This window comes from Malania oleifera, chromosome 8 (assembly GCF_029873635.1).
Source record: "Malania oleifera isolate guangnan ecotype guangnan chromosome 8, ASM2987363v1, whole genome shotgun sequence".
Lineage (NCBI taxonomy): Eukaryota > Viridiplantae > Streptophyta > Magnoliopsida > Santalales > Ximeniaceae > Malania > Malania oleifera.
The window spans coordinates 103,718,350-103,745,218 of NC_080424.1; the positions used below are offsets into that span (position 1 = coordinate 103,718,350).

The 26,869-nt window shown below is 35.7% G+C and overlaps 1 protein-coding gene and 1 long non-coding RNA gene across 5 annotated transcripts in view; one reads left to right on the top strand and one right to left on the bottom strand.

Moving 5' to 3' along the window:
- The first annotated feature begins 2,759 nt into the window (after positions 1 to 2,759).
- On the top strand, positions 2,760 to 4,549 carry LOC131161450 (uncharacterized). The gene is made up of 4 exons (XR_009138466.1): positions 2,760 to 2,971; positions 3,064 to 3,109; positions 3,208 to 3,270; positions 4,337 to 4,549. It is a non-coding gene; the product is annotated as an uncharacterized LOC131161450 (long non-coding RNA).
- A 3,823-nt stretch (positions 4,550 to 8,372) lies between these two features.
- LOC131161451 (kinesin-like protein KIN-6) overlaps positions 8,373 to 26,869 on the bottom strand; it is a 49,072-nt gene continuing 30,575 nt past the window's right edge. Inside the window, exons 6-28 of one of the 4 annotated variants that reach the window (XM_058117200.1) lie at positions 25,014 to 25,079; positions 24,775 to 24,837; positions 24,529 to 24,579; positions 24,338 to 24,420; positions 24,127 to 24,241; positions 22,850 to 22,895; positions 22,552 to 22,724; positions 22,156 to 22,374; positions 21,838 to 21,993; positions 21,576 to 21,674; positions 21,361 to 21,423; positions 21,049 to 21,120; positions 20,875 to 20,946; positions 20,710 to 20,781; positions 20,545 to 20,610; positions 20,389 to 20,460; positions 20,063 to 20,131; positions 13,182 to 13,253; positions 12,764 to 12,863; positions 10,911 to 11,026; positions 9,656 to 9,798; positions 9,420 to 9,498; positions 8,373 to 8,739 (exon numbers count right to left, since the gene is read on the bottom strand). In XM_058117200.1, the coding sequence (XP_057973183.1) occupies positions 8,641 to 8,739; positions 9,420 to 9,498; positions 9,656 to 9,798; positions 10,911 to 11,026; positions 12,764 to 12,863; positions 13,182 to 13,253; positions 20,063 to 20,131; positions 20,389 to 20,460; positions 20,545 to 20,610; positions 20,710 to 20,781; positions 20,875 to 20,946; positions 21,049 to 21,120; positions 21,361 to 21,423; positions 21,576 to 21,674; positions 21,838 to 21,993; positions 22,156 to 22,374; positions 22,552 to 22,724; positions 22,850 to 22,895; positions 24,127 to 24,241; positions 24,338 to 24,420; positions 24,529 to 24,579; positions 24,775 to 24,837; positions 25,014 to 25,079 (2,166 nt within the window). In that variant the 3' untranslated portion in view covers positions 8,373 to 8,640. The remainder of the gene's footprint in view (positions 8,740 to 9,419; positions 9,499 to 9,655; positions 9,799 to 10,910; positions 11,027 to 12,763; positions 12,864 to 13,181; positions 13,254 to 20,062; positions 20,132 to 20,388; positions 20,461 to 20,544; positions 20,611 to 20,709; positions 20,782 to 20,874; positions 20,947 to 21,048; positions 21,121 to 21,360; positions 21,424 to 21,575; positions 21,675 to 21,837; positions 21,994 to 22,155; positions 22,375 to 22,551; positions 22,725 to 22,849; positions 22,896 to 24,126; positions 24,242 to 24,337; positions 24,421 to 24,528; positions 24,580 to 24,774; positions 24,838 to 25,013; positions 25,080 to 26,869) is intronic. The other 3 variants (XM_058117201.1, XM_058117202.1, XM_058117203.1) reach the window with 3 other exon arrangements.

Genomic DNA, 26,869 nt, shown 5'->3' on the forward strand with positions numbered 1-26,869 from the left:
TTTCTGTGGATCCAAGCAAGATTGAGGCTGTAGTGAATTGGGCTAGACCGAGAAATGTCCACGAGATCAGGAGTTTCTTGGGGCTAGCAGGCTATTACCCTCGTTTTGTTGAGGGATTCTCAGCTTTGTCAGGGCCTTTAACACGATTGACGAGGAAGAATGTCAGATTTGAGTGGGATGATAGCTGTGAGCAAAGTTTTCAGAAGCTGAAGCAGAGACTAGTCACAGCACCAGTGTTGATCATTCCGTCTGGGGGTGAGGGGTATACCATTTACAGTGATGCGTCCTTGAAAGGACTTGACTGTGTATTGATGCAGCATGGGAAGGTAGTGGCGTATGCATCCAGGCAGTTGAAAGAATATGAGAAGAACTACCCTACCCATGATCTTGAGTTGGCTGCAGTGGTACACGCACTGAAGATTTGAAGGCATTACCTGTACGGTGAGCAGTGTGAGATCTTCTCCGACCATAAAAGTTTGAAGTATTTCTTTACGCAGAAAGAACTGAATATGAGGCAGAGAAGGTGGTTGGAGCTGATTAAGGATTTTGATTGTACCATCAGTTATCACCCAAGGAAAGCAAACGTGGTAGCTAATGCGTTGAGCAGGAAATCCAGGGAGCCAATGTTGGCGGCTATGGGGATCTAGCATCCGATCATAATGGATCTGGAGAGACTCGGCATAGAGTTGGTGGAGAGTGATCTCCCAGTATGTATTGCCAGCCTAGTGGTACAGCCTACCCTGCAGGAGAGAATTAAAGCTGCCCAGAAGGAAGATCCAGAGCTAGTGGAGGTGATAGACAAAGTACAAAGTGGGCAGGGGGAGGAGTTCAGTATCGCAGATGACGGAGCTTTGCGGTTCTGTTCCAGATTATGTGCTCCTGTCGATACTGAGATCAGGAAGACTATTCTAGAGGAGGCTCACAGATCTTTGTATACAGTTCATCCCGGTAGTACGAAGATGTACAGAGATCTGCGAGAGTCATACTGGTGGAGTGGTATGAAGAAAGAGATTGCCGAGTATGTAGCGCAGTGTTTGACATGCCAGAAGGTAAAGGCTGAGCACCAGAGACCGACAGGGCAGTTGCAGCCATTATTCATCCCGGAGTGGAAGTGGGATCACATATCGATGGACTTCGTGTCAGGACTGCCGACGACGTTACATGGTCATAATGCCATCTGGGTGATTGTTGATCGATTGACGAAGACCGCCCACTTTATTCCCATCAAGATCAGCTACTCCCTCAGCCGTTTAGCGGAGATTTACATTCAGGAGATAGTACGTTCTCATGGGGTGCCTATGTCTATTGTGTCGGATCGAGACCCACGATTCACATCACGATTTTGGAGGAGTCTGCAGGAGGCTCTGGGGTCTCAGTTATCGTTTAGTACGGCATTCCATCCTCAGTCAGACAGGCAGACTGAGAGGACGATACAGATATTAGAGGACATGCTCAGAGCGTGTATACTAGACTTTGGGGGTAGTTGGACTCAGTTCATGCCATTAGTAGAATTTGCGTATAATAACAGTTATCAGTCTAGCATTGGCATGGCACCATTTGAGGCTCTATACGGTAAGAGATGCCGTTCTCCTTTGTTCTGGGATTAAGTGGGTGAGCGGCGAGTAGTGGGGCCAGAGTTGGTTCAGCAGGCATGTGATAAAGTTCGTCTTATCAGGGACAGGATCAGTGCAGCTCAGAGTCGACAGAAGAGTTATGCCGACCATCGCCACAGGAATTTAGAGTTTGACGTAGGTGATCACGTATTTTTGAAGATAGCTCCGATGAAAGGGGTTATGCGATTTGGGAGGAAGGGTAAACTTAGTCCTAGGTTTATCGGTTCATTTGAGATTCTAGATAAAGTGGGACCGGTAGCCTACAGGCTAGCTTTGCCACTTGTATTTTCCAGGATTCACAACGTATTTCATGTTGCTATGTTGAGGAAATACGTCCCAGACTCTTCTCATGTCATCAATTATGATGAGTTGGAGCTTAGTGATTCACTGGGATATGAGGAGGTACTAGTACAGATTCTGGATAGGAAAGTGCAAGAACTACGTAACAGGACGATTCCTCAAGTAAAAGTCTTGTGGAGGAATCATGCAGTAGAAGAGGCTTCTTGGGAGTCTGAGGAGCAGATGAAGCAGAGGTATCCGCATTTATTTCAAGAAGTCTGAGTGAATAAATGTAAATAGTTAAGTAGTTTTCTGTTGCAGGTACATGTAATGGTTGAATAGTGTAGTACTTTAGTTTTGGGAGAATGATTTTCTTTTGTATATGTAATCTTCCAAGACTCGAAATGTAACCACGGTATTCCTCCGCCATAAGTGAGGGTAGGTAATAAAATGAGTAGACCCTTTTTCCTAATTAAAGGATGGCGAGTTACGGAAACAATAAATTTTGAGGACGAAATTCTTTTAAGGGGGGAGGAATGTAGTAATCGGAAAAAAAAAATAAAATTTAAAATAATAATAATAATAATAATAATAAAATTATAAAATAAAATTAATTAATTAAATTAACAAGTAAAATGAATAGTATGATAAGGACAAAATATATATATATATATATATAAGTAATTATGATATTATATATATATATATATATATATATATATATAATACAAGCTTCTTCAAAAAAAAAGAAAAAGCTTTGAAAAGTCAAATAAATTCAAACCACAAGCTTAAGCTTTGAAAAGTCAAATAAATTCAAACCACAAGCTTAAACTTTGAAAAGTAAAAAAAAAAAATCCAATTTGAATTGGATTCATTTGGTGTGCGTGAGTGCACTCTTCTCTCTCTTCTCTCTCTCTCTCTCTCTCTCTCTCTCCTACGACTCTCTCTCTTCGATTCCCGGCTTGTTTTACGCCGGATCGACAAACCGAAGCCACCACGACGCTCCTGGCGAAGTTCTCTACAAGTCTGCCGGAGCGGATCGTCAGGGAAACGAAGTTGGATTTCATTCCAAATCCAAGGTAAGACTTTATATTCAATATTTGGATTTTTGACAGTTGAAGAAAGTGATATACGCGTAAAAATACTGAACTTTAATACTGAAAATTTTCAGTTCCAGGGTATTGATTGGGAAAGTTGGGAATTATCCCCAAGTTGAGGTAAGACTTTTTAAGTCGAATTTGACTTAGTGGTAGTTATAGAAAATGTTGTACGTACGAAAATACTAAACTTTAATTCTGCGAGTTTTCATTTTCAGGGTGTTGAGTTGAGAACATTGTGGGTACGGGGAAGATTTTCTTAGGGGCTTTTCAGGAATCAGGTAAGGGGATAAACTAAACTAGTTTTGTTTTGAGAAAATGTATGTATATATATATAGCATCTAGTTTCAGGAAAAATAAATATATTTATATATATGATTTATATTTGGAAAATACTGTTTAAATGATGATATGTTGAATACATAGAAAATTTGTTTAGTGTGGCATGAGTATAAAAATGTTGTGAAATACTGTTTTTTTTTTTGAATGGGGACGATATGGATTTCTATGATGGAAAACCGGCGTACGGGCCAAGATATTTTTATATGTATATGTGATTTGCCGGCGTACGGGCCGTGCTATGTGATTTGCCAGCGTACGGGCTGTGCTATGTGGTTTGCCAGCGTACGGGCTGTACTATGTGATTTGCCGGTGTACGGGCCGTGCTATGTTAAAATGTGTAATACCGGTGTACGGGCCGATGATTTTCATGATACACATATATATGTGAAATGATATGATTGATGTGAAAATAAATGATATGAGATATTTATGTATCACGGTTTTAGTATATGTATATGATATCATAACCTAATTGGCTTGGTCTAGGCTAGCACTTGCACGGTACCGTTGCTATGTGTCCATGGTCCTCGTGATCATGATATCTGTGTTAACGCCGCTGTATGGAGTGGTGTGAGATTGGATGGTCGATGTGGTTATTTTCAAGAAGTGTGCTGTTATCGCCCCTGGTGTACGGATCAGTCTGGGTAGACCCATCGGACCTACAGACTACTGTTTGACTTGGTAGTGGTCGGCCAACCATTGTCAGGTCCCGCCTTCGGGCCACACAACCCAGTCATGTGGGGGTAATACATAACAACAGCCAGCTAACCTACCAGGATTGTTTTATGTTATTATTAGTGTATGAGATGAGATATGTTTATGAAAATGCAGTATATTCTGCTATGTGTTGATATATATGTATGTTTTCCCAGATTTGATAAACAATATTGAATATGTTATGTATGGTATATGTAGAACACAGAATACTCATGTTGTCACACACTGGTATTAGTTTATTTCCCTTACTGAGAGGTGTCTCACTCCTAAATCTTATACATTTTTCAGGAGCCCCTAATAGGAGAGAGAGCGGAAAAGTCCCGCTGATCTAGATCAGTTGTTTGCCTTCTTTGGAAGGGTAAGTTTTTGGTAGGGACAGTTAGGTTTTGTGGGGATTGTCCCTAAATTTCATTTTTGAGATGTATATACTGTGAGATAGTAATTGTAGTGACTCTGGTATGTGTTATGCACATTATGATGAAATGTATATGATTTTATACTTTTTGCTGCGTAGGCTTCTGCTGTATGTTTTGTTATATCCCTGGTACCCACGGGCCCAGGTGGATTGTGGCCTGCTGAGTTGGAATGTATGATGTGATGATAATTTATTTATATATAAAAAAAAATAATATGTGAAAAAGGAGCAGGTCGTTACAGTCTCACTTGCCGATCGATTTGCAATAATAATAATAATAATAATAATAATCAGGTTATATTGTTTCAATCTATTATCTCAATAGATTTATTAAATTTTTTTTTATTTGTTTACATAATTTGTCAATTTATATTTAGTGTTAATTTTGAAATTTAATTATGTCAACGAGAAAATATGAATCCGGATATGAAAATGAAGAAAGAAAAGAAGAAGAAGAAGAAGAAGAAGAAGAAGAAGAAGAAGAAGAAGAAGAATTAGTGTCCTCTCAAAAGGGAGCTTTTGATAAATTTATTTTTACATTTCAAAACGCTGGAAAAATTAATTTTAAATAAAAATAAAAATTAAACAAAATATTAAGGGTCCTTGATTAAATCATTCGCCTAGGGCCTCATATTATGAAGAGCCGGCCCTGCATGACTACAATTTTGGGAAAAAGGGGGCGATGGGCTGCATCCCTAGTTTTGTTGAAAACTGAATGTATATGTTGATTTATACTGTGTTATAGGGATGGTCGTGCCTTGACTTGTTTAAACTATATTTGTTTGGAAAACCATGATTTTAGATTAGCAAATGGGTGTGGTTTGTTTGATTATATGAACATGCATGTGTGTGTGTGATTGGTTTAAATGCTAGTAGGAACGTGGTTCCGAATTGTTCCGGGTACTAAGAGTGTCCGGCTCTATATCCGAGAGCGTATGAAATTGCTGGCCCTAGATTGGCAGAGGTCCGACTCTATATCCGAGGGCGTGAGCCTATTCCGGCAGATCAAGTCGAAGGGTGTGGATCCACCAGTTTAACGCTGGTACGATACCATGGGAGTCGGGGACTAGCCATGTGCTAGTGGCACCGTGCATAGGTTGGCTATGGGCCAACGCTGTATGTCGCGGGCCGGCTTCCGGAAGATGGGTGTGACGACATCAGGATTGCTGATCATGTGTGTGTGTGCTTGTAGGCACTATTGTGAAATTAGTATTGGACTGCATTTAACTGCGTGTATGTTGTATCATGATAACACTCAAATGTCATACACGGATATAACCTGTGTTCTTCCTTAGTGAGAGGTGTCTCACCCCTACTGTACGTACATTTTTACAGGTCTTTCGAGTAACCGGAACTAGCGTCCTGGTGTAGGGAGCGTAGTGGCCGGTATACTGCGGTTAGCGCTTGGGTAAGTGCTAGGACTGTGTTTTGATGGGTTGCCATTTTGGGATGTGTTGGGCACCCAATTGTACGTTGTAGGATAGAGCCTGTTTCTGCTCTTGTATAGACTCTGGTATGGTACTTCATATTTGTATATAGTAAGACCTTTTCCGCTGCTTATGATCTGTTGTGTTTGGATGTGTTAAGGGTGCCTGGGAACCCCACGGGGTTGGACCCTCATCCTTTGTACTGTATCTTTGGATGTTTTATTGGATACAGAAACAGGTTAGATTACATTTTCACCCCTAGGTCCCATTTTCGGGGTCGGGGCGTGACATTAGGGATATGTATGAGAGTAGTGACTAGCGTTAGGACTATAGGAGGGGAATCTAGAGATTTTCCAATCACAATATGTGTAAATTAAGGTTATACTTTAAGTTTTTATCTTTTTATTTTAATAATTGATGAACTTACTAGGAATATCTAAGATGAGATCCCTTGGTGTGTGTTATTTTCATAGAATATCATGTTGACTGATGATAATACGAGTAGGGCGGAATTTAAGTTCGAATTTTAAAGAGCCACATTAGAGTCTAAAGGGTTTAGGATAAGTAGGAATAAGACTAAATATAAAATATAATTTCAATAATGTAAGGAGTAGTAATGGAGAAAAGATTAAACTTGATAATCAAAAAATTAATAACACTAAAGATTAAACTTGATAATCAAGAAATTAATAATACTAATAGATTTAGATATATTAGATCCATCATACAAGCTAGAGGGGAAATTGAAGATGATGTAGTACTCAAAATTAAAACGAGTTTGGTAAAATAGAGGAGTGCATCAAGTGTGTTGTATGATCAAAGAATATTCTTAAAATAAAAAAGAGTTTTATAAAACGACTATAATGTCAACTATGCTTTTATAGTTTAGAATTTGCTAAAAAGTAAATTTGCTAAAATGTGAATGTTAAGGTGGATGAGTGGTTTAACATTTAAAAACAAAGTAAAAACAAACATATATGTAATAATTTAGGCATAACACCGGTTGAAAACAAGAAAATGGTGAGGCAACTTAGATTATTCAAACATTTGAAATGTATGCCTAGTAGAGCACATGTGAGAAGGAATAAATTAGTTATTGTTTCTGTAGGAATAAGACGACGCCTAAAATAACTTGGAATGAGGTACAAAGGAAAGATTCAATTACCCATCTAATAGAGGAAAATACTCTCAATTGAGTAAATTAACATAAAAGGATTCATGTAACTGACCTCGCCTAATGAGACTTAAGGCTTCTTGTTGTTGTTATCGTATTTAGACAAAATATAATACAAAATTATATCTAAATTTTGTCTAAATTTAAAACTCAAAATTTATGCTCTTGAACAGAGTCAAATTTAATTTAAACTTGACCTCGATTTATTATCATTTTGTATTTCAATGCATAGAATTTGAGCAAAATTGAATTTGTGCGGATTAGTTTATCAATTACATTTTAGCAGCATAATAACAAACTAAAATAAAATTCAAATCTTAAATTACCTTGAGATGAAAGTTAATTGTTCAAGCTTTCTTTAAATTTTCTTTAAAATAATTTGACATAAAACATTTTCAACCCAAAACGCATCCCAGCAAACCTTAAACAAACTAGAAAAAGCTAATCACTAATATATGCGTATGCCTGCGAACAGACACATCAGATATAAATTAAAGGTTAATTATTTTTGTACTCAAAATTAAATATCCTCAAAAATGTCATGACAGCTACTTTTCTGTCTCTATCTAATCATTAACATAAAACTTCTGTTCATTAATTTTATCTTAAATTTTCTCACGTGCTTTATGTGATCACTGGTTTGGAATTTGAAAATTATGATTCTTTGCTGCCCATTTGCCACTGTATTTTGGAGGTTTGGTGAAGTTTGGAGAGCAAACTTGAAGAAAACATACGTTTTTCTAAATAAAATAATAATAATTTTTAAAACTGAAAAGAATATAGACAGCAAGCCTAATATGATATGATACATGATAGAATAAAATTAAATTCATTTTATATAACATATTTTTTTATTTAGGCTTACTTTATTTCTCAAATTAACTCAATTTTTTGTACATTAAAATAAAAAAATTTATATAATGAGTATGTAAAATTATAAAACTGAATTTCATTCCATTCTTGCATAACAAATAAATAAAAAACAATGCAATTATTTCAACATTATAAGCCCAATTTGGAAAAAAAAAAAAAATTAAAACATTGCAGACAATAATAGGCCTGTGTAAAGATTTTTTAAATACAACGTTTCATTTTTATAATATTCTCAAATGAATTTTAGAAAATCAAAATTATTATTATTTTTTTAATTTTTTTAAACTACTAGAGCCCACTAAACCAGCAATCGAAAGGAAGATAGCTCATTTCTGGTCCAATAATCCTTTCCAGCTCTTGCTTAGAGGTAAGACCTCCAACACTAAATTCCCAATCTATACTCACTGCATACTATTTACAACCACAGCGTAGGTAAGCGCAGTTAAATTTCATGTGCCCTGGTGATTAACCAACTTATGACAAACAAATTTCCATCCTGCTGCGCTTAATTTACCAGCGTGTGCAGTACATAAGTTCTACAGAAATGCGAGGATGAATTTTGAATCTTAAATTTGAATTGTGTAAGTTAAAAAAAATTTAATATAATTTTACATTACATTTTGTCAAAAATCTGTACAAATCTAAATTTATATCTAGAAATTGATGCTCCCAAAAGCAGATAACAGAAGATTGCCGTTATATTCTAAAGGTGAAGATTGGTTCTGAGCAACCGAAGGAGAGTTGTGCTGCCCTGAGTTCTGTTCCTCTCCTCAGCAGCCAGTTTTTTTTCCCCTCTTTTACCCTGCAAAGACTCAAGAGGCTTCAACTACTCACATGAAATGGACAAAAATTAAGATTGCTTGCAAAATGTATCTCTACACTATAACGAAGTCTGGTAGAAATGTAATAGAAAAGTATACATGAATATAATAATTTAGAAAAAAAATAAAGCATCACATAAGCAAAATTTTTGTTAGTTCATCCAATGTCGTAATAAGATGGGTGATATTATATGAGTAGAAATGCAGAGTAAAATTTGAAGTCATTTTATGTTTGTTCTTATAGTATGATCATTCTATTTCTAGCAAGATATTTCATTATTAAAAAAAAATTATCACGTTTTGCTTTATAATGACAATTTCTTTTGTGAGCTAGCAAATTCTTACACTGTCATCATTCTATTTCTAGAAAGATATTTCTTGAACCAAACATAATGTTTAGTTTGGTTATGTGAAATAATTTGATTTTTATTTTTTATTTTTTATTTTTCAAATATAGTTCAAGAGTAATATTTTATAATTGTTTCTAAATTTTCCATAAAAATGTTACAAAACTAAAAAAGAATTGACATTTTAGTAATTATTTAGAAGACTAAAAGATAGACTCTATATGTGCATTTGAGCAGTTTTAATCAATTAAAAAAATTAAGGAAAAAACATTAGTACAAGCTATAAGGCAAAACAAATTCAGAATAAAGCACACCTTCGGCTTTTCCTCTTCATCCTCTAAGCCCAAACCACTAATATTCTTCACTAAAATCGATGAAGCAGGCAAGAGTCTCCTGGTGATCAAAAAATGGTTGGGTAAGATTCAAAGAGAAGAAAAAATTAGAACTGGTGCTTCCTGATGGAAAACTGCTTTCCATATTCTGTTTTACAAAAGCAAAAGAAAAACAATCAACAAGACGCATATCTCAAATTAAATGGCAACCTAGATACCTTCTCGGTTTCTCCACATTCAGAGGTTTGCTGCAGGAGCTCACTTTCAGCTCACTCTCTTGTGCATTAGTACCATTGCAGTCTTGGAGATGAGCTACAGCTTCCCTGGGCTCCTTTGGCAGTATGATCTGGACCGATGATTCCTTGAAGAAAAGCCAAGAAAGGGTCAGTTCAGAGTTTAAATAATAGCTATAATAAAGGTGTCTAATGCCAGCACATTGTGAGTTGAATACTGTTCGTATCAAAATGATAATAATCCATATGAGAGGTAGTGGTTTAGATTCATCTAGAAAGTTTAGTATTTTGGAGTAGCTGTTGTAATAGTATTGTAGCATTTAGTATTGAGTAATGTCCGTGTTATTGTAGCCAGTTAATAGTCCATGTTATTGTAGCAGTAGCACAACATCGCTCTTCATTCACCCAAATGTAGCAGTGAATTAGAGATGGTTTTTTGGTCCTCAAGAGTTTCTTTAGTTAAGGTTCCAATGAGGGGTGGATTAATCTAAGTGCAAAGATTCATAGTAATCAGCATAAGCAATAGTAACACATTTACTCTAAATACAAGCAAAATCAAATCCTGTATGCGCCTTTTAATAATCCTCACTTGTCGATACAAAGCCTAGGAATAAGAAATGAGTAATTAGAAATTATTCCTCCTGTAATCCGAGGATGCCACATTGTTCTTCTCTATGAACTTTAAACCTTTAAGAACTTATCCATCCCTTTCTCTGATCCCCTGCCCATGATTTCAAAACCATCACACCATTCATTGTGAAATATAGCCTCAAGTCTCAATACCTCAAAGATTTTACAGTTCGGCCTTATTGTATTGACTGAACTTGTAAAGATCATGAACACAAAGCTATCAGAGTGCAAAAATATCTTTAGATATTGTATAACAAATCCTCTAGGGATAGAAGCCTTGTGAATGCCAAGATGAGCAGCAACAGTGCAATTGGAGCAGAATGCCAAGTAGGATTCTGGTGGTTGCTCCTATGAGAGCACTTGTAGATAGCCATTATTGCCAAAAAGAGAGAGAGAGAGAGATCAAGAACTTCAAAGACTGGTAGATGTAGCAACTTGACAATGATAATTTCTAATTCATGTTTTCTGATAGCATACTTACATAGAGAAGCCTGACAATCAACAGCATGGCATTGAAACAAGAAAAGCAGACGCGTAAAACAATTGGAGCTTAACTGTGAATAAAAGCATCATTAAATTTCATAATATACGGTATCTAAGAGAATAAGACCTTATCATCTTCCCTGGACGGTTGATTCTCTTTCACTGAAAAACAAGTATCATCTTCTACCTTGACAAGTCGCTCAGAAGACCTGACCAGAGACTTGGGATGCTGTGAACAAGTTCCTGATGCATAAGAAACAACGTTGAAGAAAGTAAGTGAGACAACCAGAGTGCAGAGGCAATCTCAAGTCCCAACCAACACATGATACTCTAATCCATGTCTTAGATAGAGGAGCCGGGAGAAAAGGGTGCAAAGACTGAGGGTGGCTAGGCTTGGCTAAAATCTTTATAGCCCATGTTTGGTGCAACCAAAGTGTGGGATTGAAAGGTTAATGGGGAGGTCTTTAGCCTGTGCACATGGGCAGACCTAGCAGCTCAGGCTAAGGCATCCTCCAGATGTAAAAACGATAAAAAAAAAAAAGAGGGAGAGAGGGAAAGGGAGAGAGATTACACTCATGTCCATACCATGTATCTTATAAATGGCAAACCAAACAGGCGATAGGATAATTATCATAATACTCAACCCAATCCAATACCATTCAGTCCAGTCCGAAGAAACCTTCTAGCTTGTGAGATAAATGCATGCCATACAAAACACACCACTAACCAAGGCCCAGTGAAGGGGATTTTAGACATGGATTGAAAACCCAGACCAGACCAGACGGTTTGACTGAGTACAAGTCAGTCCGGCCAACCAACCAGAACTGGTAATTTTGTGAACCAGGATTGACCCAAAATACCAGGTCTGAATTGGCCGGAATGGGTCTAAAGTGGGGTAGAAGACAGGTCAACCCAGCCCTTTGCATTTAAAGAACTAATAATAATGTGGATGAAACTGCAGCAAGGACTTGTACCCAGAACCCACAGGGAGACACAAACTCATCTTACCATTGCACTACTTCCAATCCTGTGCTTATTTACAGAGTACATGATATATGTAATCCATTCACTCATTATTTTTCCCAAGCTAATATGTTCATCATATCTTCTCCCAAAAAAATAATAGTATAAATATAGATACACACTAAGACAACACGCACACCAGCTTCAAATAATATATTTTTTAGACTATAAATAAAATAATAAAATTTTAAAAATATTCTATAAAAATAAGAAAAAAAATTTTAAAAATTTCTGTAAGATGGCTGCTAGTGATTGTTTTTGGCTTGTTGGACTATTATATGGGATTTAAATTAACATCATAATATTTATATGTAATGGTGTAATATTAATTTTGTAATAAAATATTATTACATGCAATAGTACACATACACATGTTATACGTTGTATTATGCTAACATCACCTGTTTGACCACCAGTTTGGCCGACCAACTGTGGCTTCCCTGGGTCACAGGTTCAGGTTTTAAAACAATGATTTTATGTACAAAAAATTAGCCCAATCTAAAGAACCTGGGACAATCAAACCCTACGCATTATTGTTTTGCCAGAGCAGAAGCAGATACTAATTGATTTTGATATCCTACATCCATAATTAGATACAATTCAGCAGCTTGATATAAGGAATAAAATCCTTTGGAATAAGAGCCACCCGACTAACAATCACATATTCCAATAGCAGAAGGGTAACTCTGAAGCCATCCTGTCCTAAACTTTCTATCAGCCTTCAATGGATAATCTGATATCCTAAATGTTGAAAAAATACTGGATGTTCGGCAATATCCAAATCAGAAAAATTTTCAAAACATACACCTCCCTCCACTGTGGAGCATTTAAGGTGGTTGTAATTCCCTGACACCAGCTTCACTCCCACGATGCTTCAAGGTGTCTAGTTACCTAGATTTTATTTTCCAACTAAAAAAAAAAATTAGTGCATGTAATGCACAAGAAACAAATACATACCTGCTACATGAGCATTAGATGTGTCCTCCGTTCTCAATAACTTCGTCGCTTCAGCATCATTAGCACATCCAGGAAAGAAAACATGTTTCAGATTTATGCACTGCATCACAGCATATCAGTGTCTAATCCATTCAAGGAAACCCCCCACATGATGCAGCTAATAAATATCATAAGAAACCCCTGTCCCTAGATAAGATCAGTAAGGTTGAACCCACACCCCTGACAAAAATGTTGTTCAAAAATTTTAAAAACAAGGCATATAGCATTAATGACATCATAACTTCCCACCAGATAAAACCAATGGAGTGGAAAAATCTTCTGTTTTCTTCTGAAATCCTTCGAAGGAAAAAAGGAAAAAGAGGGAGAAGGGGGGGGTGAGGGATGAGGGGCGGTTGCGGAAATGAATTTGTTGCCTCACCATGGCATCAGAATTTTGCTCATCATCAACACACTTGGAACTATTCAGATTTGAAGAACCTTCAGCTTCTACCTGTGGAAATGAAAAAAACTTCAAATACTGCTATTGTTTCACAGACTAAATCATCACTATTGAGTTATGACTTATATTCAAAAGGTTTTATCTACTTGAACTCTGTCACAAGTTGACAGTTTTGGGGCCTCTTTGTTTACTTGAATCAAGGCCAGTAGGCTGCGTTAGGGGGGGGGGGGGGGGGGGGTTAGGCAGAAGCCCTCCTTTGGTACGATATAGTATGTTTAAGCCAAGATATAGTGCAGTTATGTTGTCAGATGAGAGCATTTTGGGGTTTTCATATGGCGGCTATATATACATATTTATAAGAGAGGGTTAAAGTCCTAATGCAATTTTTCGTTTGATGATGTAGTGTAAATCGTACAGGGGCTCTGTGAACGTATGAGCATTACAAACCACATAAATTTGTTGTGAATATGAATTATTTCAATCAAATTCCCAACAATTTGCTCAAAAGTGGATGGATGTGAGGATTGAAGATGAAGATAAAGCATTGATGTTGTTATCTTCTCTTCCTTCTTTATTTGAACACTTGGTTACAAGTCTTACGACACTACTCTACAAGAAATTCAATGTAAGTTAGACGAGGTTTCTTGGGTTCTCAAGTCAAACAAGGGTAGAAGGAGAATCAATAAAAAGGACCATAAACCAAAGGGCTTGATTGCCAAGGCCGAGCATAGGAGAGAGAGGTCCAAGGAGAAGCATAAGCAGAGGAGCATATCGAATTCTAGATCAAGTGCCAAGAACATCGAGTGCTTCAAGGGCAAAGAAAAGGGGTACTATATAAGCAAGACTATCTGCTTTGGAAGAAAGAGGAAGACAAGAAAGACCGACCATCAAGCTTTGCAAGTGTGGTGGCAAATAGTTCAAATGATGAAGGACTCTTATTGGTTGCTTCAAGTAACAATCTTTTTTAGGATACTTAGACTATGGATTCTAGTTGCTCCTTTCTTCTTCTTTTTTTTCTTTTTTTTTTAATCAAAATGGGGTAAAATATATTGATCAAAAGTATACTTACATACACACTGGGCATTCCCAGGGCCAAACAATATACATCAAAACCGGGCATAACCGGGGACCAGATATGGCCAATCCTAGGTACTTGCTATAACACTCCAAAACCTCATTACAAGTCAATCAAACAAGATACATATCAAATTTAGCAAAAACAGCCCTATAAACATATTTTTTTATCACATTAACCAATTCTATAGGAGAGATTGCAGTATTTTCAAATCTACATCTATTCCTAAAGTGCCAAATAAAGTACACCGTCGTAGCAAGAGCAATTCTTTTTCCCGCCGCATGGACACCATTTACTTTCGCCTCTTTATGAATCCATTTGGTAGCAGCCTTAATGGTAGACATAGTTCGCCTAAGGCCCACCCACCCTTTAATTTCTCTCCACACTTCTTCCAAAATTTTGCATTTGAAGAACAAGTGATCCTGAGTCTCTACCTCATCCTTACAAAACACACATCTCAGCTCAATTCCTTCCACATGCAGCCTATCACAAGTAGGAAGTTTTCCTTTAACTCCAAGCCATAGGCAAAAGGCATGATTAGGTAAGCTTCCATTGAACCAAACCCCTTTCACCCATGGAGCTATAAGATTTTTTTCCCTCCAGAACTCATATATTTGTTTGGCTTTATTTCCCCAATTATTCATCAACTCAATAGCAAGATCAGTGCTACCAACTCTCAGTACAATCTGGTTTTTCAACTCCACTAACTTCTTGAAGAGGAATGAATCACCCTTGTTTGGGGAAGCATCCCAAATTTCGGATTATAGGGAGTGGTTTTATACTTACAAGAAATGTGATGGTGGGTTAGTAGTTCTTGGGATGATCATCCTTGTCTTGGTAATTGGCGTTGAAACCATGAAAGTTAGAATGTTTGAAGACATTTTTAGAACATTACAAAATATTAGACATATTCTAAAATTAAAAAACAAATTAAAAAAAAAAAAAAGTATTTTCTCTAGGTTACTTATAAGAAACTTTGCATGACCTTTTAGCGACTCTGAAAAGTAGAATCCTAAAGGTGTAAAAGGGTCCTATGGTTGTTTATGAAGGGTAAAAAACGAATCAACAACAATTCATATTAGCTATTAAGCAGTAAACCTATGGGAAGTGCAGCAACTACTTCATTGGATACCAACATAATTGGCACTATGCTCTAGCATATGCGCATAGGACATATAAGTGAGTGGGATATGATGGAACTCCATAATAGGAAATTGCTAAAAGGGTTGAAGGAGTGTAAAGTGGATTTTTGCAAATATTGTGTTTTGGGTAAACAATGCAGAGAGCACTTCAAGTTGTCCTAGAAGAGCAAAGGCATTCTAAATTATGTTTATAGTGATGTTTGGGGACCTGCAAAAGTACCAATTAGAAACAGCGCTCAATATTTTGTTAGCTTCAATGATTACTCTAGGAAGCTTCAAGTTTACTTAATGAAGGAAAAGTTAGAAGTATTCTCCAAATTGAAGCAATGGAAGGCAGAGGTTGAGAATAGTCCAAAACGTTAGTGAAGAGTTTTAGGTCAGATAATAGGCTGGAGTACAAGTCTGCAGAGTTCTAAACTTCTTTAGGTCTGATGAAATTGTCAGACATTTTATAGTTTGATTCCATAGTAGAATGAGAAGACTAAAAGGATGAACAGGACACTTCTTGAAAAGGTTAGGAATATAAGACTACATGCAAAATTGCCTAAGATGTTGTGGACAAATGCAGTTAGCATGACATGTTATATTATTAACAAGTTACCATTTGCCAAACTGGATTGTAAAGTGGCTAAGAAAGTTTGAACAGGTCAAGAAGTTGACTACATGTTGAGGATCTTTGGTTGTCCAACATACACTCACATTCCTAGTGAGCTTTGATCAAAGCTAGACCCAAAATCCAAGCAATGCATTTTCATTGGCTATGAAAAAGGGGTTAGAGGATTCAAGTTTTGGGATCTAGAGGACAAAAAGGTATTTATAAGCAAAGACGTGGTGTTTGATGAGGCATCAATGGTGAAGCACAAAGAAGATGGGCAACGCAATAATGTCGGCAAGAAGTGACATGGGTGGATAAGACAAGCAACCAAAGGTGCCCTCAGTTGAGTAGCATGATCAACGGTAATCAAATGAGCATAGTGTAACTACAGACAAACCTAGACACATTACTGATGCACATTATAGAGAGACGGTAAATGGTTCAAGGCCAAATTAGTGGCAAAAGGGTACTCTCAGAGGAAATGAACAAACAATAAGCAAATATTCTATACAATTGTCTAACATACCTCTATTCAAGTTCTATTGGACATGACAGTTCAATTTGATTTGGTGTTAAGAGTATTTGGATGTTAAAACAACATTTTTTTATTGTGACGAAGAGGAGAAAATTAATATAGAGCAGCTGAATTTTTTAAGGAACCTAGGAAGGAGATGTTTGCAGGTTAAGCAAATCATTGTATAATTTGAAGCAATCAGCAGGGCAATAGTAAAAATGCTTTATTCATACAAGTTGAGTATTGGATATACCCGTTGCAACTATGATTCTTGTGTTTACTTCAAAAATCTATCTGATAATTCATTTATCTTTTTGCTATTATATGTTGATTGTTGTAAAGAATATTAGTGATGTCAATGGTTTAAAATCCTTATTGCGTAAGGAATTTGAGATGAAAGCATAGTTGTAAAATCAAGATTCGAATCATGAATTGAAACTCTAATTTTTGGAATCGAAAATTGCATTGAATCATAAAATTCAGTTCAAATTTCCAAGATCAATTCTAAATGACATGCATATATTGATATACAAATAACAAGAAAAATAGTAAAATACAATTAAATTTTGACAATGAAAAAGCACATTTCATGTGTATTCTTTCCCTAAACAAATGAAAAGTAAGAGAATAAGTCAGGAAATTTTAATAAAAAATGAACTTTATGTTGTTTAAAGGAAGGAGTGAAGAAAAAAGAATAAAAAGTTGGACTTTGGTGTTAATTAACAATTAAAATATATATATATATATATATATTTCAAGCATATTCTTTCTCGAATTAAAAAGAAAAAAAAAAAAACCTAAAAAATGATAATAATTGAACAAACTACTAAAAAAAATCAACTTCTAAACCTTAAAAACACAACGAAACAAGAGTACCACCTTAGCCGGTGACTGTTATGTTGCTTCTTCTCAATGGCGGGACAATATACTCCTTATAGAGTGAAGAAGGTTTTGTGAAGACAACATCAAACCTAAAATTCTAATTTCTCCTCTTTTTTAGAACAAAACTGACATAGACAAGGAATGAAAGGTAATTGTGTAAAAATAAAAACAATAAAAAAAGAAAGAATATTGTTTTTAGGTATCCAAACTAGTTGAGTTTGTCAGGATATGATAGGTCCAGAATCGTGCGAATCAATAAATTCGGATCGAAACGTTAGATTCACAATGGTGACCAATTGTTTCTAGATTCACTAGTAAGATTTGAATTGATTTGGTGTAGAAGTGATACAAATCGTATGAATTGAATTGTGAATTGTAAGATTCCAACAACTATGGATGAAAGATATTGGTGCTGCAAAGAAGATCCTTGGAATGGAAATACAAAGAAACAAGAAAGGTTGAAAGCTTTAGGTCTCTCAAAAAGCTTAAAAAGAGAAGGTGTTGGAGAGATTTAGCATTAGCAATGCTAAGCCAATGTCTGCCCTATTGGCAAATCATTTCAAACTATCTTCAACACAATGTCTGGAATCAAAATAAAGATGAGGATATATCAAGGGTGCCATACACCAATGTAGTGGGTTGCTTGATGTATGCTATGGTTTATACTCATCCGAATCTTGCACATGCAGTTTGGTCAGCAAATTTATGACAAATCCAAGCAAGGAGCATTGGAGTGCTTTGAAGTGGGTCCTCAGGTACTTGAAAGGCACTACAAATTTTGGTATTGAATTTGGTACAAGACAACGTTTTAGCTTTAGTACAAGGATTCATTGATGCAGATTATGTAGGAGATTTAGATGACAAGAGATCCACAAATCATTATCTATACACTATGGTAGGCAGACCTATTTGTTGGAAATCCATGTTACAACCAATTGTTGCATTATCTACACTAAGGCAAAGTACATGGCAATGATAAAGGCTGCAAAGGAGGCTATGTGGTCAAAGGAATTAGTAGATCATTGACACAAGTACTTATAAGTACTTTTTTGTAAAATACTTATTTTTTTAAAAAATTTCAGAGGGGGCTGAACTTGGCATAGAGCAACAGACTATTCACTTGCATTGTAACCACGATTTTAAAAAACGGTAATGGTTGTGATGTAATAGTCACAACAGTTACGTAACGAGTAATGATCACCACATCCATGAATTCATTTGTCTGCATTAGCAAACTTTTTAAAAACATATAGGTTCACATGTTTGATCCTAGAATCCTATATACTAATGCTTTAAATGATTTTTAGTAAATTTTAATCAAACTAAAAAATCATAAATATTAAAAAATAAAATATAGAATGCCATTTTTGTACCTTTAAAGTCTTTAATGGAATTTTAACAAGAACAAAAAAGCATACAATATAACATATTTTATTCTCCAAACTAGCTGCAATAAAAAACAAATAAATAAATAAAATTGAAAGAGCTTAGGATATGAACATCTACAATTTAATGAGAAAAAAAGTTGGGTTTATATTAATGATAGTTATTAAAAAAAAAATGCAGACTAAATGTCAAAGAAAATAAACCGAAAAAATGAATTTACTAAATAAACCAACTAAGCTTCAATAAAGGGAAAAAAGAGGAAAAAAGGCAAAAAAAAAACAGGCTAGCTGACCATAACAACTGCTATGGTTGTGAATCAGCATACCTCCAAGATATCCGCCTTGTGATAGTCTCGGAAGCCACTGATACCGCTAAATAACGTCCGTAACTACTATTATGCAACAATTTTTAATACTATGATTGTGACAGTTAGAGGTCATTCACTTAGCAATAAATAAAATCTATCATGCCAGAACAAAGTACATTGCGATCAAATGTCACAGGATACAAGAGTTGATTGGTACTAATGAGATTTCAATTGGTTAAGGTGGCTACATAAGAAAATGCAACTAATATGTCAAACAAAGGCTGTTACTAAGGAGAAGTTCTTGTATTGCTTTAACTTACTCCATATTGTTAGTCGTTGAATCAATGTTGTACAACTTCAAGTAGAGTTACAAGTCTGAAAGCTCCAAGGGAATGAATATTTGCCAAGGTGGAGATTGTTGAGTTATGACTCATGACAGAAGAGTTCATTACTTGAAGTTTGTTACAAGTGGGAGGTTTTGCACTGAGGATGAGGGGGCTCGTAGGGACTCTAAGTGGGGGCGTGTGGCGGGTGCCAGGGGGTGAAGCCCCTCGCTGATATGGTACAGTATGTTTGAGCCAATACATAGTGTAATTGTGCAACGACTTTGTGAACGTAGACACACTGTGTGTATGTAGGTACAACATGTTTCAGTAAGGGCGCAATATAATTATGTTGTCATATGAGGGCATTTTGGGTTTTCACATGAGAGCTAATATATACATAGACACACACATATTTTTTATTTTTTGGCCAAGGGTTAAAACCTTAAGGTGGTTTTCATTTGATGATATACTAGAAAGTGCGCAAAGGCTTTGTGGATGTAGGCACACTATTGAACCATGTAAATTCGTTGTGTTCTTCTTCTTTGTGATTTTACTTTTCATATTGCTATGTGCGTGCATAATCTTAGGGCGCAATTTTACAACAATCACAAATAAATAAGATTATTGCCTTACCTTGGCATCACATTTTTGCTCATCAACATACTGACACATATTCAGATTCGAGGAACCTTTAGCATTTACCTATGGACATGAAAAAAACTTCAAATGTTGCTATTGCTTCACCAAAAAAGGAAAATGCTTGGTGTCATGGGCCCATTACATCATGAGTCCACATGGCAGCACAAAAGAAGAGAAGAGAGACTGGGCCCACACACCACAACTCTTGTGCTGCCATGTGGGCCCGTGATGGTCATGGGCCCAAGAAGGATAGTGTTACCCCAAACTAAATCATGAGATATAATGGACAAATCAAAAAGACTACTGCGGCACTGCCTAACCATGGCATCAGATTTTCCCTCATCATCAACATACTTGGAACTATTTAGATTTGAAGAACCTTCAGCATTTACCTGAGAAAAACTTCAAATACTGCTATTGCTTCACACACTAAATCATGGAATATAATAGGCAAATAAAAAAGATTGTTGCCTTACCATGGCATCAAATTTTTGATCGTCATCGACATACTTGGAATTATTCAGATTTGAAGAACCTTCAGCCTTTACATGTGGAAATGAAGAAAACTTCAAATACTGCTTCTGCTTCACAAACTAAATCAAGAGAATATAATAGATAATTCAAAAAGATTAATGCCTCACCATGTCATCAGATCTGCGCTCATCATCAACATACTGGGAACTATTCAGATTTAAAGAATCTTCAGCATTTGCCTGTGGACGCGAGAAAAACTTCAAATTCTGCCACTGCTTCACATACTAAATCATGGGAAAATAATAAAAAACCAAAAAGGGCTACTGCCTTACCATGTCATCAGATTTTCGCTCATCATCAACATACCTGGAACCATTCAGACTTGGCGAACCTTCAGCGTTTTCCTGTGGGCAAGTGAAAACTTCAAATACTGCTTACTGCTTTACATATTAAAACAGACTAGATCATGAGAATATAATAGATAAATCAATAGATAACTGCCTTACCAGAGCATCAGATTTTTCCCCATCATCAACATGCTTGGAACCCTTCAAATTTAAGGAACCTTCAGAGTTTACCTGCATGCATGAGCAAACTTTCAATCCTACAACTGCTTCACAGATTAAATCACAAGAATATAAGAGACAAACCAAAAAGAAAAAACAATAATGCATGAGCTGGTTCCCTCCTAGTGCTGTTTGGTGGTTTTTTTTTTTTTTTTTTTTCCATTCTTCTCAAATAATAATAGTAATAATAATTATAATTAATTAACTAACTAATTACTAACATCTGCGGGAGCAATAAATAGCAAAACGTACTGTGACTAAAATGTTATGACCACATCCACCAGTACAGTATGCTCCTTCCAATACTAAACTTCTCTAATAAACAAGCACAGAGGGTCATCCAAGTTGGAAATTTCCATCTTGATATTTAAAGTAAACTGCTAGCATTCTAATTAGGAATCGACCAAGTTATATGATTGAAAATACCAAAGAAACCAGATGGAAAGAAGCAGTGCTAGAACATGAACCTGCAAAAATGGACCCTGATCCTGTCCCCCAGTATAATTGCACTTTCTTAATGCACCTTCCTCACGATCAGGAGAATGTACATCTACATCCACTTTTGTCTAACCACAGAATAAACACCTGAACTATTAATCTAATACACTCACCCAAGTTATAGAAGTGGAATAAGAACAAGAAGCAACAGAGCCACATAAAGAAGCTTATCCAGACACTTTTAAAACAAAATCAGAAGCCAACTAGTGGATATAATTTCAACTTGCATACCTCATGATCATTAGCAGATCCATGTCCTTTCAGCTCTGTAAATCTATCGACTCTACTACATTTTGAACTAGTATCCAATTTAACAAAAGAATCCTCTGCTGAAACTTCTGCACAACACGAATGATTGGATTTTAACTCCTCTGGTTCCTCATTTAACTACAAAATTAGAAAATACAAAAGTCAGCCTGGCTAAAAAAGTAATACAAATTAAAAAAATTTAAAAACCAGGTGAAGTGTACAAGAGAGAAACAGTTTGGCATAAGGAAATTATAAAACCAAATTCAAAACTCATTATTGCTGAAATTTCATTCTCCATACCTCATGAACTTTAGTAGAGCCATGACTATTTAGTTCTGGTGATCTGCTAAAACTGGATTTAGAATTAATACCAAATCTAACCAAAGACGCCTCTGCTGAAGTAACCTTATAGCATGAACAGCCAGACTTCAAATCCCTCAGTTCTTGTTCCAGCTCAAGATTTCGTATTCTTTCATTTTTGAGTCTGTCTTTGAGAAACCGGATTTCATTTTCAGCTACCTAATTAATTTGTTTTTTTTTTTTTTTTTCAAATTGAGGGTTCCATTTAGTAACTTTCTGTTGGAAAAAGAATCAACAGCCATACTACAGTATAATATGTGAAATTGACATGGCTTTAGAGACTTAGATTATTGATAAAACCAGTACAAACCAAACCAGACTAACAATCCACTTTACCTCAAGTTTTTCCTGATATTGCTTCAAAGCATTCCTTAACACTTCTGCTAGATTTGGCATAATTTGACTGTTTCCTCCTCTTTCTATCCAGTCAATGCAGGCCATATAACCCAAAAGTTTACTAGGTTCAATCTCTGTAGGTCCACTTTCAGTGAGTTGCTCTGAAATAACCCCTGTTTCGAAACAAGTAGAGTATATTAAATGCCTCTTCATTTGAGAAAAAAATGAGGCGCATCTCTGACCAAGGCCATTGTGAGAGAATAAACACAGCCAAAGTCACAGCTCCAATTCAAACAACCTTCTTCATAAGATCCCTCTTCATCTCCAACCCTCTTCCCTTCAACCTGGAAAAAAAGAAAAAAAATGAGACCCAAAATTAAAACTAGAGAATATATTCAATCACCACGGAAAACCAACTCCTCAAAGCTAACATCTTGCTCAAACTATGTTGATCCAACTGGGAAAATACAATGTGGGTTGCCTTGGAATTTTGGAATCAGAATGATCTCTCCAGATGGGACAAATTGCTTCTCTATAAATCCCCACAAGAATATCCCCTTTGAGCACAAGATCACTAGTCATCACCATGCTATGGATTTCCCCAATCAAGCAGCCACATCCAATTGCATGCCCTATCAACCAATGTTTTAAAAGCACTGCCCTGTCAAGGCGAAAGCTGCAGGTTTGAGCCTTGCCAGTCCTGACTCCAATAAATTATTTGTTACAAAATAACATCTTGTTGCATTGAAACATATAAATGCTCACTACTTCACTAATTTCGGTAACATTGAACTTGGAAAAATGAAATTGTCGAATAATTGAAAAATGAGCAAGGCTCACCTTGAGACAAGCAAGACAAAACATACTGAAAATGCTTGAGGCTCAGCCGAAAATACTAAATCCCCAAAAGGCCAATGCATTACACACTGAGGCATGCATATTTGTACAAAAGGCAAGCCTTTGCACCTTTTTAGTTGAGGCTAATGCATTTTTTGGGTTTGCGAATCTCAAGTTAGATTTGGGGAAAATTTTAACTACATGTTTATGTAAAGGGAATATTGTAATATGAGTTGATTTTACAACTCATGAACCTCAACCTTTTGAAAATAATTGAGAGTTGGATCTTAGATCTTGAAAATAATTTGAACTTTTTAAATGTTAGAGCTATCCCTTGACATGATTTACTCAATGAATTCAAGTTAGTATTTTTTTTCTCTTTTTTTTTTATAAAAATGTGTAATTTTTTTTTATTTATTATTATCTAAAAATAAAGCTCTCAAAAGGCTTAGTCCTTAACGCTGACATCTCACCTCTAAGAGGCAAAAATGCCTTGCCTAACACCTTTGACTTTTAAAACACTGCTCTCAACATGGCAATTATCTATTCATATATCTTTAAATTTTGCAATGACAACTTTGTTGATAAAAAGGCCAATGTTAATAGAAAATATCCAGATGAATATTTAATGACAACAAAAGAATCAGCAAACACACTGCAAATTTCAAATGAAATTAAATTTAACACATCAATTGACTAGACAAAAAATCTGCACTTTAGAGGTCCAAAGTAAGATACCACTGAAGTATCAAGGCCACCAAACTTGATTCTTTTGGGCTGCTGACTTCTAGGAGGCACTGAAACATGCCTTTTATTACTGAGCAAATTGGAGGGTTCCTCAACACTATTAAACCTACACCAAGGATTAACATTAACCACAAATTATGTAAATGTGAAGCTTGAATTATGACAGAATTTTAAAGGAATTTTTTAAAAGAATGATTGTTACTTGATTTTCATATAAGGCGAAGCCTGCCTTAACAGAAATGATGTATCAAGATAGTCTTCATCTCCTGATTTTACAGTTAAAATCTGCAAACATAGTGAAGATCTTAGTACAGTTCGGCACTAACTAAAATATTACTCAAGGTGTAACTTAGAGAGCTTGAGTGAAGCAGCATTAGAAATAAAATTGCATACCAAAGCCATCCGCTTCTTGCCTTCCAAATATTCTCGTAAATACCTGGTCAACTAATCAAGTTATATAGAAAAGAAGGGTCAAAATACAAAAACTATTTGGGCATGTACTATTCAGAATAACTACAAATATCCCAAGATATATAAAAATGCATTGTTTGCAAATAACATAGCTTACGCAAAGAGACAGCCAATTAGTGTCATGGATTAGTAGCATAATGAATAAATTAAGAAAAAAGAAAGCATCACCAGAGAATTTTGGAAGTGCTTCTGCAACGGCTTCTTCCGGTTCTTCTGGTGCTCCAACAATGACTATAAAAAAAATAAAAATAAAAATAAAAATAAAGAAAGAAATAACAATAATCAACACCCACATAGAAATATATATATAGATAGAGCAAATGGCTGAATATAAAATAGATGCCAAACTAATACGTCAGGAGAAATGGTCAGGATGAAAAAAAAAAAGGGACAATCTAGTTGCATACTCTCAGGCACAAACCGAAAACCATCGATGTGTTGTTAATGAAATTACTTTCAAGCAATCTTGCCCCCTGCAAAACAGAAAAAATAAAATCATCCACCCCAACAAGCATTAAAACCCGATATGTTATAACCAGTAAACCACCAAATAATCCCAAGATACAATGTAACTGTTACAACCAAAGAAACAAATTACCTTTTTAGAAAAAGAGGAAAAAAAATAACAAATTCCACATTCTGATGTCTGATAAGCGAGTTTTGTAAGTTGTAGCAAGTTTTTAACCAACACCAAAATTAAAAAATGCACAGCATCACCTGCCAATTATATGCAGGTATGATTATGAATTTTCCACTCTCTGTTTGTAAGTGCCACACCCTTCTGATGCATCACACAATTTAGTCATAGGAGGAAGGTGCACAATTTTTTCAATTTTGCATTCTGAAAAATTAAATAAAAATAAGAGAAAGAAAGGACTTGTAGAAAGTGTTTCAACTTAGTTTATTATGGCATGCTTAGGACTCCCCAACCAAACCTTGCTAATCTGATTTCCCAAAAGAGATTTTTAAGGATGACTGAGTTAATGGAACACTAGTTCACTAAGATCATGACCAAAGAACCAAAAATACTATAGAGATAGAACAGATTTTTTTAGTCCATATCCTTTTTTCGCTAAAAAAATAAAAGTAGATATAATTTTTAAAATAGATTAAACTTTAAAGTGTGCAAGCATCTAGAAGTGGAGAAGGATTGAAATAGTGTTTCTTATTATTTTAAAATAAGGTACAATCTGAATGTCTTATAGACTACAAGGATAATCTAAAAGGAAAGAATAACAAAAGGAAAGAATGACAATTGCTAACAAATCTCCTAGAATATCTCCTAAGAATATTTACATAATTACAGAAATTTCTCCTATAATCAGGAGAGTTGACTAGATAAATTTGGAAACTTTCCAACACTCCCCCTCTGAAGATGTCTTCCAAAGCCAGCTTGCCGATCAAATTTTCAAATTGCTTCTTTGGTAGTCCTTTTGTAAGTATATCTGCTACTTGTTCAATAGTAGAGATATAGGGTAAACAAATCAGTCCATTGTCCAGCTTCTCCTTTATAAAATGCTTGTTGACCTCAACATGTTTTGCTCTATCATGAAGCACTGGATTGTGAGCAATGGCTATGGCAGATTTGTTATCGCAATATAGTCTCATAGGTGGTGGATTAGTGACTTTCAATTCTTCCAATAATTTTTTAATCCACAACACTTCACAAATTCCATGAGCAACTGCTCTAAATTCTGCCTCTGCACTACTCCTAGCTACCACATTTTTGTTTTTTGCTTCACCATGTAACCAAATTTCCCCCAACAAAGGCACAATAACCAGAAGTTGATCTTCTATCAGTTATACTCCCAGCCCAATCTGCATCAGTGTATACCTCAACTTGTAGGTGTCTATGGTCTTCAAACAATATACCTTTTCCTAGAGTTCCCTTTAAATATCTCAGGATTCTATAAACTGCATCAAAGTGGTCAGGCCCTGGTGAGTGCATCAATTGTTACCATACTGACAGCAAGGGCTATGTCAAGACATGTATGTGATAGATAAAGTAGCTTTCCAACCAATCTTTGGTACTGGTTTCTATTAGTTACTTCTTCAAGCAGGGCAGGTTGTAGCTTAAGATTAGGCTCTATGGGTGTCTCAGCTGCTTTACACCCTAGTAAACCTGTTTCTCCAAGCAATTCAAGCACATATTTTCTTTGTGAAACAAAAATACCTTTTCTTGACCTTGCAAATTCCATACCGAGAAAATACTTCAAGTCACCAAGTCTTTAATCTCAAATTCATTAGCAAGCATCTGTTTTAA